Source organism: Muntiacus reevesi, chromosome 13 (genome assembly GCF_963930625.1).
Source record: "Muntiacus reevesi chromosome 13, mMunRee1.1, whole genome shotgun sequence".
NCBI classification, from domain to species: Eukaryota; Metazoa; Chordata; class Mammalia; order Artiodactyla; family Cervidae; genus Muntiacus; species Muntiacus reevesi.
The window spans coordinates 36,873,654-36,885,718 of NC_089261.1; the positions used below are offsets into that span (position 1 = coordinate 36,873,654).

At 35.9% G+C, this 12,065-nt stretch overlaps 1 protein-coding gene across 4 annotated transcripts in view; it reads left to right on the forward strand.

Moving 5' to 3' along the window:
• Positions 1 to 12,065, forward strand: part of BLTP1 (bridge-like lipid transfer protein family member 1) — a 215,994-nt gene that overhangs the window by 130,436 nt on the left and 73,493 nt on the right. For all 4 annotated transcript variants that reach the window (XM_065903724.1, XM_065903726.1, XM_065903727.1 and 1 more), the window contains exons 43-49: positions 415 to 634; positions 1,095 to 1,253; positions 3,003 to 3,178; positions 6,125 to 6,300; positions 8,671 to 9,377; positions 9,806 to 10,045; positions 10,541 to 10,634. In XM_065903724.1, the coding sequence (XP_065759796.1) occupies positions 415 to 634; positions 1,095 to 1,253; positions 3,003 to 3,178; positions 6,125 to 6,300; positions 8,671 to 9,377; positions 9,806 to 10,045; positions 10,541 to 10,634 (1,772 nt within the window). The remainder of the gene's footprint in view (positions 1 to 414; positions 635 to 1,094; positions 1,254 to 3,002; positions 3,179 to 6,124; positions 6,301 to 8,670; positions 9,378 to 9,805; positions 10,046 to 10,540; positions 10,635 to 12,065) is intronic.

A 12,065-nucleotide genomic window follows, 5' to 3' on the forward strand; every position in this document is an offset into this window, starting at 1 on the left:
AGCCCACTAGCTCCTCCATCCATGGAATTTTCTAGGCAAGAATACCAGAGTGGGTTGCCATTTCCTTCTCCAGGGGATCTTCCTGACCCAGGGATTGAACCTGGGTCTCCCACAATGCAGGCAGGCACTTTACTGTCTGAGCCAGCAGGGAAGCCCACACAAAAAAAAGGGAGATTAATCATTGTTAAAATTCAGTGAATGACACTAAATGCTGTCCTTTGCATTGTACTGTAGAGTTTTAAAACATTACTACATACATTTGAGATTCATTGCAATTCTAGTAGACACAAACTATTTAGGTAGACATAGTTGTATTAATGTGAATAATATAGCAGTAAAAACAGTGAGTCATTGTGGTTATCCATAGTCTTTTTTATGTGCATAAGAAAGAGCCCCATGTTGTTCTCTCTCTAGGGCATTCATCCGTACCATTCTCTGAGCTATACCAGTGGTGACACTGCCACAGATTCTCCGGTGCATGTGGGACGTGGGGGAGTATCGGTGAAGGAGAGTCCAAGGAAGGAAAGCCTACTCAGCTACCTGACTGGAAGTTTTCCAAGCTTGCACAACCTTCTGGAAGGGACCCCTCAGAGAAGCAGTGCAGCAGTGAAAAGTAGCTCCCTGACGAGAACAGGTACATCCTTAGTTCTGACAACTATCAGTTTACTTCTGGGGGGAATTTAAAAAACAAAAAAAAATAGGGCTTATGTTTATTCAGGTAATATGTTTTGGATGCATACCTAGTCTTTTGTATGACAACTTATCTTTGAGAGTGTCTTTTGGGAAACTCTTCCATGTAACTTGTTGGTGTCTCTTAGTTTGCATTTTTAAATTTTAGCATTTGCTGTTACTCTCAACTAGGCATGGTGTGTAATGCTGTCTAGACCAGCCAAGAGTGAATCTATTCTCATTATAGTCTCAATAAATTATTTATTAATGCCTTAATATCCAAATGCCAAGAGTATGTAGTAAATTTTAAAGACATATGCAAAAGGAAGATAATTTAACCCGAGTTTCAAAAATGATTACATAAATCACATTTTCTGCTCCTTAGTACATAAGTAATGCTATACTCAGTAAAACTTTATTTTCAGGAAACACAATGGCCTCTGATATGTTATCTGAACACCCCTTGTTATCTGAGCCATCGTCTGTGAGTTTCTATAACTGGATGTCAAATGCTGTGGGTAACCGAGGAAGTGTGGTACAGGAGTCTCCTGTCACAAAATCAGGACACAATAGTCTCCCAACAGGTATTGAGCTATCATGTTATTTTACTTAACTGTCTAAGGGGTGCATGTAAAGTTATAGTAAATCCTATTTTTCAAAGGATGGTTAAAAATATCTCAAAGGTTTAAGTTTACCATGTAGTTGAAATTGTCCCATTTACAAAATGCTTGATAATATTGCAGTTGAGAGAGTCATAAGCAGTAGCTCAGTGTTCTTGTGGAAAGGCACATATGTCAAATGTGAGATATATATAATTTAAAGAGTTTAAAATTTCCATTTAATGTGTCTGGCTTAATTTTCAAAGTACCAAAAGGAGGTAAATGAAAAAATGCAAAGTATAATGACAATATCATATACCTGCAATACAGAAAATACTTTCGGTTTATCCAGATTCCTCTGCAGAGTAATATAAACATTTTTATCTGGTGGCTTAGAAGGTAAAGAATCTGCCTCCAATACAGGAGACCTGTGTTCCGTCCCTGGATTGGGAAGATCCATTGGAGGAGGGCATGACAACCCACTCCAGTATTCTTGCCTTGTAGAATCCCCAAGGAGAGAGGAGCCTAATGGCCTACAGTCCATGGGGTCGCAAAGACTCAGACATGATAGAGCAACTAAGGACAGCAGCACACACTCTTTATAGTTACTTAAATATTTAATTAAATCTAAAGAAACACTAAAAGCAATAAAATAAGATTCTTGCCCTCATGGAGGGAAACAAGGAAAGTTTATTGATTTTAAAGGGATATTTATAAGTAGCAGCAAAACAGGCAGAGAATTCACAAAGAAATACTGGTGGCTATTTCCAATAACATAAATGGAGTCAGTCCTTTCCTATCATTTTCTATTTTTTCTCTTTTTTTTTCCAAGTTTCCTATATATATGTATTTTTTTATTGTGAAAGTATGTATATATTTTTTAAAATAATATGTGAAGTAGCCTTTGTTTCCAGTTACTTTGGGCAGCTGAAATTAATCTGTGTAACATATATTTGGATCACTATTAAATTCTATTCAGACAAAAATATGAAATTATGAAAAGTGACTGATAGAAGACTACTCAGTATGTTTTGTTTTTTGGCCAGTGTGTGGTCCACATTTGAATCTGCAGCCAATTCTAATTCTGACTCTAGGCGTGCAGAGGTGCTAATTCCTAGTATTGGCTCTTGATTGAAGGAGATAGAAGGCTGGTTCTTCCACCAGCTCCCAGCACTTTCCTGCAGCTAATCTCATTACTGCAGAGTTTAAATTTCAGGAGAGCCGAAAGGAACATTTCCTCTCTATCACAGATTCTTTGCCTGACGAGTTAACAGATAACAGAGTACAGAAGAAAGCAGCAGTGCCATTTTATTTTTGTTTTGCCTTGAGAAATAATAGTTACGAAGAAAACTGTATGTGGGGATTCTGTGACACCTATGGTTTTTGCCATATAACCCTGCTCCTGTCTATAATTTTGTTCCTCTGTGCGAAGCTGATGGGATATCAAATGCTTTTCAAAGTTCTTCCAGCCCTATAGTTTTATATTTTGGACTGACTGGCTCTAATGCATACTTCATGTATGAAGATGAGTAACAGTATTCTGAAAATGTAGTTTAATTTCACTTTTTATTAGTGTCTGTAAAATAACCTGAAAATGTTTTTTTCCTTCTCAATTGAAATAGTCTGGTAATACAATTATAATACAAGCTTCATAAGTTTATTTTGCTGTATCCCTGTATGTTCTTTTCATTTCCCAAGAATTTAGATTTTATTTTTGAATACTTACTCTTTTAGGTGTTGCACCCAATCTTCCTACAATACCCTCAGCCTCGGATTTCAACACCGTCTTGTCTAGTGACCAGAATACCTTGGATGGGACACATTCTCAGCACAGCACTAGTCAGGATGATGTGGCAGGTGTGGAAGAAGCCAACCAGGGTTTTCCTGCTGTACAACTTGCTGATGCTCAGGTGAGCCTCTCCGCTGTCCCCTGACTGTAGTGACCAGGCATCAGGCAGCACTTAGCAGTTGGAACCATCATGTGTGTGCACTGTGGGATTTCACTGAAAATCTTCTTTCTTGCTTATCTGCCTAAAGCCTTCATGCAAAAAGGAGGCGCCTTTAAAAAGTACATAGGTTAATTATAAATACAAATTAAGCATCTATGCTACTGCTACGTCACTTCAGTCGTATCTGACTCTCTGTAACCCCAAAGACAGCAGCCCACCAGGCTCCCCCATCCGTGGGATTCTCCAGGCAAGAATGCTGGAGTGGGTTGCCATTTCCTTCTCCAGTGCATGAAAGTGAAAAGTGAAAGTGAAGTCGCTCAGTCATGTCCCACTCTTCGCGATTCCATGGACTGCAGCCCACCAGGCTCCTCCGTCCATGGGATTTTCCAGGCAAGAGTACTGGAGTGGGGTGTCATTGCCTTCTCCGTAAGCATCTATAGATACTCATTAAACTGAAGAATGGTGTATAGTTCGTCTGCCTCATACAGCAACATTCTTGTTATTTGGGGATAGAGACTGGCTAAATAATAGGACTAGAAAGTTAAGTTTATTCATTTCCTACAGTTTTAAGTGCTCTGTGAAGACTTGAGTGAGCAACGCAGAGGCACTGAAGATTTTAGAACAGAGGAATAAGGTGCCTGGAATTGTACATGTGGAAATGTTGTATGGGTAGCAATGTGTTAAATGGATTGAAATGGAGAAACTAGAAGTGAAAAAATGAGTTAATGAAATAGTTCACAGAACTGGTAGTGAAACTCTTAGCTCAGGTGGGTATGCCTTTGATAAGGTAAAAGAGAAATACAGTGGAGGTCTTATTTAATTGACTAAATGTAGGGAGTGGAGAGCAAAATTTCCAAGGCAAATGGGAGAGTGGGAGATGGGTATTTAGAAGTGTTGTCTTTTCAGGATGAAGGAGGCCTGAGCATATTTTTTACTTAGGATGAATTAAGAGAGTTCCAAATAAAAAAAAAAAACAACAAAAAAAAACGGCAAACTGATAGAGAAAGATTCAGAGAGGGATGAGAAGTGTTGGAATTTAGAATCCTTTATAGAGAGAGATAATTTTTTGACATAAAATGTACTTTTTCCCCTGAGAATGTTTGGGAAGGCAATATGGACAATTCATAAATGTACTGGTAAGTTTGCAAATTCACAGCCTCAGTTTTCTATCACAGTAGGAGGTGAGTTACATTAAGAAATGTGTCAGGCACTTCTAAACTTTTTTGAGATTTACTTCTTCAATACCTTGAAGTAATTTTTAGGGATTCTTTCACTTTTTTTTTTTTAAAGAGAAAAGAAATAATTTTTTTATGTTTGTTTTGGCCTGGATAAACATTTATGGTATTTATTAATATCCAATACACATTTTTAGAGACAGCTATACTGTTTTACATATAAGACTCTAAAATTGACCAGAGACAGTAATATTAAGTAATGCAATAAAAAACTATGTAAGGTGATTTAAATATATGTAAAGGTTGGAGTGCAATTGAAAGAGAGCTCACCACAGATTCACAGAAGAATTACCAAATACTGCTGACAGTCTAGTTATTTAGAACGTCTTGTTGTCCTTATTAGCTTAGCTATAGGAGTAGAAGAGGATTAATCCAAAGCAGATATAGCAAAACAAGTGAGGTAATAAGATGTAATATGCAGTCTTGGAAGTTGCTGAAAAGGAGTTTAAGGTAAGATTATGAGAGAATAAGGAAGTCGCCTAACTTTGGAATTAAAGCATTGGTTATTTCCATGGCCAAAGAAGCCTTTTAGGATGGTAATCTGGGATGGGAAAAGGAAAGAACTAAAATGACTGGTGAGTTTGCACGATTAACTAGGGGGCATACAGATAACAAGATTAGGAAAGATGCAGGATGGCTTGAACCTTGAAGAGTGTTTCCTTTGGGATGAAAGAGCAAATCCAAGACAGAGTAAACCCAAGAAAGCGTATGCCAAGCAAATATACAAGGGAGAGAAAAATTCTCCCTAAATTTCCAGTGTAAAGTGAATTGTCTGAATTCTGTCACTCTAGACCTTCAGGCCTTCACAGGAGTAGTAGCCTATCTTCCCAAGCACAAACAAATGAGTTGACATAGAGACAAGTGAAAATGTAAACTCGGGTCTCACTGCAAAAATGGCACATCTCCATTTTGATAGATTTTTTTTTAAGCTTCAGGAAAAGAGAATGTGTGATGGAAAAGAGTTAGAAGGGAGTCAATGAAGGCAGTTTAGGATGTAGAAGAAGGAAAAGGAACCATGCAGCAGAGAATGAGTAGTCAGGATTATTACTACTGATCTACTGTGAATGCATAGAGTTGCTTTTTTTTTTTTTTTTTTTAGAGTTGCTTTTATTTGGGTTAAGACTTAGTGACTACGAGGTTCAGTTAACTAGAGGCTTAGCCAGAGTGATGTATTTCCACAGCATATATGACACTTAAAATGTAAAAGTTCTTTGTCAGAAAATGTTAAATGACTTTTACAACCAAGGGATACCATTTAAAAATAGATCGGCTATTAAAAATATAACATATAAAATGTTTTTATATTAACAGAGGAGATTGATAAGCTCTTTTCTGAACCTTTTATAGCAGATATTTATGGAAACACAGCAGATATCCATGCCTTTTTTAAAACAAGAAGTAGAATTGTTTAAACCAATTTTATTTTCCTTGTACTTTCACTCAAACACAATCAAGGAACTTTGTGTTTATGATTAATTTGAAGATGGGTGGCACATAGTAGGTGCTCAAAAATACTAAGTTTTAAGTAAAATTAGAGCATATTTATTATACAAGGCCTTTTTTTCCCTTCACATTACAGTAATAATATGTACTGAGATAATATGTAAGAAAAATAGCCACAGTAAATGTTGAATTATAAACTGAGCTAATATAAATGTGTTATATCTTTTAGGTTGTTTTCAAACCTCTTCTGAGTCATACAGGGATCCAGTCACAGGACACAATGCCACTCTGCTACCGAATGTACTTCGGAGAACACCTTTCCTTTTCAGGGACTTTGGACTGCCTTAGAGCAGATATTGTGGATTCAGACACGGCCAAGGAGAGAAAAGGCAAAAGAGCAAGAAGGTGTCTTGCATTATTATTGGTTTTATGTAAAAATTTGTACAAAAGTTATAATATCTGCTTTTTAACTTTGCTTTCTTCGAGTGCTTATGTGGAAGTAATTTTAATAGCCTAATGACAAGATAACTTCCGCTTAACAGAAATAGTAGCCACATTTCCTTAATAATTTGTTGATTTTATCACTAGGTTGTGAGACCTGTTTTTAGGTATATTTTTGTAAGATGTTAGTACATGTATGGTGTTGTTTAGTTGCTAAGTCGTGTCTCTTTTGCGACCCCATGGACCATAGCCTTCCAGGCTCCTTGTCCATGGCGTTTCCCAGGCACGAATACTGGGGTAAGTTGCCATTTCCTTCTCTAGGGGATCTTCTCAACCCAGGGATTGAACTCATGACTTCTGCATTGGCAGGTGGAATCTTTACCAGTTAGCCACCAGGGAAGCCATGGAAATACATGTATCAGGGTCAGCCAAAGCACATATGTTGATAAATATACTTTATTTACTGTTGTAGTAGTAGTTTATGATCTTATGGATTAGTTTTATATATTATTCTTAGAATTTATTCCTGACCTCCTTTCTGAGTTGACTTGTAGCAGGTAGTATTCTCCATTAAGAACAGAGTAGACGTCATGTTGAGAGTATAGCCTTGTCTTTCACAGTCCTGTGGTACCATAACAGTGACCAGGCAAGCTGAAACACTGCAGAAGTGACCTAATGATTATTAAGGTCAATGGGGAAAATTACCTTTGTTTGTGACCTGGAAAAATATTTCTCAAAATATTAGAAAGTCTTTTACTGTTTATTATACATTATAGGAAAATGAAAAATATAATAAAAATGATATTTTGTGCATACAGTTTGAAACATTAGAAACATTTGAGAATTAAAATGTTTTCTTTTTTAAGAACTAGAGAGTAATTTGTATAGTCCTTGTCTGCTTACACCATGTAGCTTACAACACAGAAGGAGCATCTTTTCTCTGCTTTGGCAAATGTCATACTCCAACTAAGCAATTTCCAGTGTTTTACCTTTGCACTTTCAGTGTTATAAAATGTCTTCACTAGTTCTTTTCACCCCCCATCACTTTCTTTGGGATAGCTTCATCCCTTTTGTCATGACCACATCTTCTTTATGCCAGTAAGTTTGCCTTCTCTGGGTTCCATGAGCTGCGTTTCTAGATCGAAGTACCAACATTTTCATACTCAGTTGTTTTCTTTTATAACTCCATTTACCTTTTAAAAACTTATTTTTATTGAGTTAATATGGATTTATAACATTATATATACATACATATAATGTGTACAACATTCTGTTTCTCCTTGCTACCAAAAGATTAGTTTCCTTTTGTCATCATACATTTGAGCTCCCTTACTCATTTTGTTCTCCCCTCTCTTACCTCAGCCTCTACCTCTCTGGTAACCACTACTCCGTTCTTTGTACCTGTGTGTGTGTTTGGTTTGGTTTGGTTATTTATCTTATTATTTGGTTTTTGTTTTTTATATTTCACATGTAAGTGAAATCATACTGTATTTGTCTTTCTTTTTGACTTATTTCACTTACTGTAATGCCATCAAGTTCCATCCACGTTGTTGCAGAAGACAAGGACTTCATCTTTTTTTATGCTGAGTGGTATTATGTGTGTGTGCACTCTGTGTGTATATCATATTTTCTTCACCCATTCATCCACTGGTGGGCACTTAAGTTGTTTTCATATCTTGGCCATTGTAAATAATACTGTGATGAATATAGAGGTACATATATCTTTTAGAAGTAGTGTTTTTGTATTCTTTGGAAAAACACCCAGAAGTAAGAAAATTGGGTCATAAGGTAGTTCTAATCTTAATTTTTGGAGGAATCTCTATATACTGTATCCCATAGTGGTATACCAATTTATATTCCCACCAGCAGTGTATGAGAATCCTTTTTCTCCACATCCTTGCCCACACTTGTCATTTCTCACGTTTTTGATGATAGCTATTCTAACATATATAAGGTGATATCTCATGATGGTTTTGATTTGTATTTCTCTAATAATCAGTGATGTTGAAAATATTTTCATGTGCTTGCTGGACATCTGTATGTCTTCTCTGGAAAAATACCCATTTATGACTGAGTGACTAGCACATACCACCCATTTTTAATCATTCTTAAAATTACTGAGTTGTATGTACGTGTGATTTTGACTCGACGTAGAATAAGATAAAGAAGACTTAAGACTTAGTTTCCAACTTATAAAAATAAGAAGTATGTTGACTTAGAACATACTTCACCTTGGAGATTATTTTGCTAACAAGTTAAGAAAGACTGTATGATTCTGGGGAAAAAGGAGAAAAACCTTGTCATTTTCTTTTTTTTTTTTTCCCACATTTTTAGGCAAGGCCATGTGAATCTTCCTCCACTTGAGTTCAAACCGGCATTAATGTTGGAAACCTTTAGCATCAGCGCTGTTGTAATGGAAAAATCCGTGTGCACCCCTCAGAACTCCACCAGTGCTCTTTCTTTTCATGATCTCAATAAACGTTATTATAATACTTTTCACTGCAACTTTACTATTTCCTGTCAGTCAATAAGCCAGCATGTAGATATGGCTTTAGTTCGTCTCATTCATCAATTTAGTACAATGATAGACGACATCAAAGCGACTCAGACTGACATTAAACTTAGCAGATATACAGCTGGATCAGCTTCCCCAACACCTACTTTCAAAACCAGAAAACACCGGGACTTCCGCTCATCCGACTTCAGCCGCAGTTCTAGGGGAAGTCTTAACGGTGGCAATAGAGTAAATAATACAAAGAACAAACGGACCAACAATGAGAATAACAAAAAGGAGTCTCGAAACAAAAATTCATTAGGAAGATCTGAAAGAAGAACTTCAAAAGTGTCTAGGAAAGGTTCAAAAGATGTGGTGGATCATATGACTATCCACATGGATGACTCTGATTCAATTACAGTATCAGAACAAAGCGAACCTTCAGCCGAGTGCTGGCAGAATATGTATAAATTGCTTAACTTCTATTCACTTATCTCTGATCCAACAGGAATACTGGAAAAATCTTCAGAAACATTTGGACCAGCAGGTAATGGATATTTTTATATTTAAAAAATCTGCTTAGAACAGCAATAATACTAAAAAAAAAAAAAAAGACAGGTTATTCACCATGTATTCTTATTGTTATAAGAAATGGATAATTGAATGCATAGAAATTGTCAGTCACCCAAGGAGAGAGATTTGTGATGGTGATCGGATATTCTGCTGCCCCTTCCCCCATCCTTTCTAACTTTTACACAGTCAGCTCTTAGAGAATTCAGACAGACCTGCTTTCAAATACCTGAGTCCTCTATTTATTCTCAAATATGACCATGGGAGAATGGTGGAAATTTTCAAAAACTGTCCTGGTGGAGAAGAGGACAAAGAGGGCTAGTGTGGAGTGTGAAGGAAAGAAAAACAAGGTAATGCCCTTCCATTTTGCAGTATCTAAACCCGTATATTTCCATTCACTTAAAGGAGTTCGGAGCCCCACAGAGCCGACATGTAAAGTTGTGTTTGAGAATGAACAAGATAATACTAGTGTGACTAAGAGGAAACGTAGTTTGGTGACTGCTGAACCTCAGCATGTTACTCTGATAGTGTTTGGGATTGGCATGGTGAACCGCACACACCTGGAGGCAGACATTGGTGGGCTAACAATGGAATCGGAACTGAAGAGGATTCATGGCAGTTTTACACTTAAGGAAAAAATGAAAGGTATGATGACATCCTGATACTGGAGTGCCACTTTTCTGAAGAAAGCCAATGCCGTGTCTCATAAATTCCTACATGGTGATTTTTCTTCAGAAAATGGAACTTCCCATTTACATGGATCAAGAGTGCTAGTGTATATAGTTTTTCTCCTATTAATGTTTTAAAATTTTTCTAAATATTCTGTGCTGTTAGTTCTGAGATTTAAAATGTCATTGGACTATTTAATGGCATTAGGCTCTTTAATGCATGAATGGCATAGTAAACTACATATTTTGCATTATTCCAGTTTTGACACATAACACATAACGTATATGTGAATGGATAGAAAGAAAAACCTTCAAGGAAATTTTTTAAAACTTTGTTCTGGAATAGTTTAAATTTCATTGTACCTTTAAAATTATCTTTTGTCACTGAGTGTATTATGGAAGAAATGAAATTTTAATATGAAGTGCAACTAAATTTCCAGAATTCATAGTTATTTTTTTTTCACATTTTAAGATGTTTTACATCAAAAGATGACTGAGACATGTGCCACTGCTCATATTGGTGGGGTTAATATTGTGCTGCTTGAAGGGATTACACCAAATATACAGTAAGTGTGTTGTTTTTTTAATTATTAAAGTTGTTTGTTATAGGTTTAGAGAAAACTTAAAATTCATTGGATGAATCCCGTACCTAGTAAGACTTGAGATTTATATAATATTGCCAGATACTGTAATTCTATCACTAAGAATATCACCAAATGAATTTTTTCAGAAAAATTATTTGCTCCCTTTATAAAATTGGTTTACTGCCAGTCCTGCCACCCTAAAAAACTGACTGCCACTACATTTTAAGATTGTGTAACAGGAAAAATGATTACAGTGTAAATTTAAGTTAAACATATAAGATGCAAGAGCTCACATAAATCAAAAAAGTAAAACAAAATTATAATCAGAAAATAGACTGTCTCTTGATTTTACTAACTAATCATTACCCAATATTCATGCTGGGTTTCAAAACTTTATCTTGCCATTTTTTCATTTAAATAATTTAACAATAAAGCCTATGAGACCCTCCTAATAGTATAGATAAACTTTCTACAGTGAGTATACCATTCCATATTGCTTTTCTTTTGACTCTTTGCACTCACCTTTTCATGTTCTCTCTGTGGATCTGTCCAAAATTGTTCTAATAATTACCTTTATACATGATATTTAGATCACTAATTGGTTGTCAATACATTTAACCATTGACTTTGCTCATACACTTGGGAATGTATACCTTCATTCCTAACTTCCTTTCAAGGGAGCAGTTTTATGCTATAACTACAAATTGTATTTTGATAATTTAATCAGATTTTGAGAATTTGCTCATTTTAAGTAACTAATGTCCTACTATTGTCCCTTAAAGCATCTATCATGCTAAATACTGACAAAATAGAGGATCTAGTTCAGTGTTATAAAAATTAAATATTAGTTATAAATTGACTCATTACAGGTCTATTCATGACATTTCATACATGGGTAATATGATGACTATCTTGGGGAACATTTCCTGAAATGAATGTGTAAATCTTGCTGGGGCAGTTTTGACCTGTGTATCTAGAACCAAAGAGTATATTTCATTATTGCTGCTTAAATGGTCTAGATCACATTTCCTAAGCTGGCATTCTAAAGACCAGAAATTCCAGTAGTTGTGAGATAAGATATTTTTTTACTATTCAGAATGGGAGGAGGGGTATTATTATGTAATAATTACAATCTAAAGGAGCATCTATTGTGGAACAGGAACCTCATATACATTATTTAATCCTCACTACAATCCTACTAACTGGGACAGTTTTATCCCCACTGTACAGAATAATAAATCGAGATTTGGAAAGATCGGAGTGTTTTCTTAAAATGCTTAAAATCATACAGTCAGTAAGAAGAGGTGCCTGAATCTCCACATCTGCTACCTCACTATGATGCTTCAAAGAAAGTCACCACAGACTTGGGTTTCATGATTCCTTTGTTGACTCTGAATTCAAAGTATCATGATT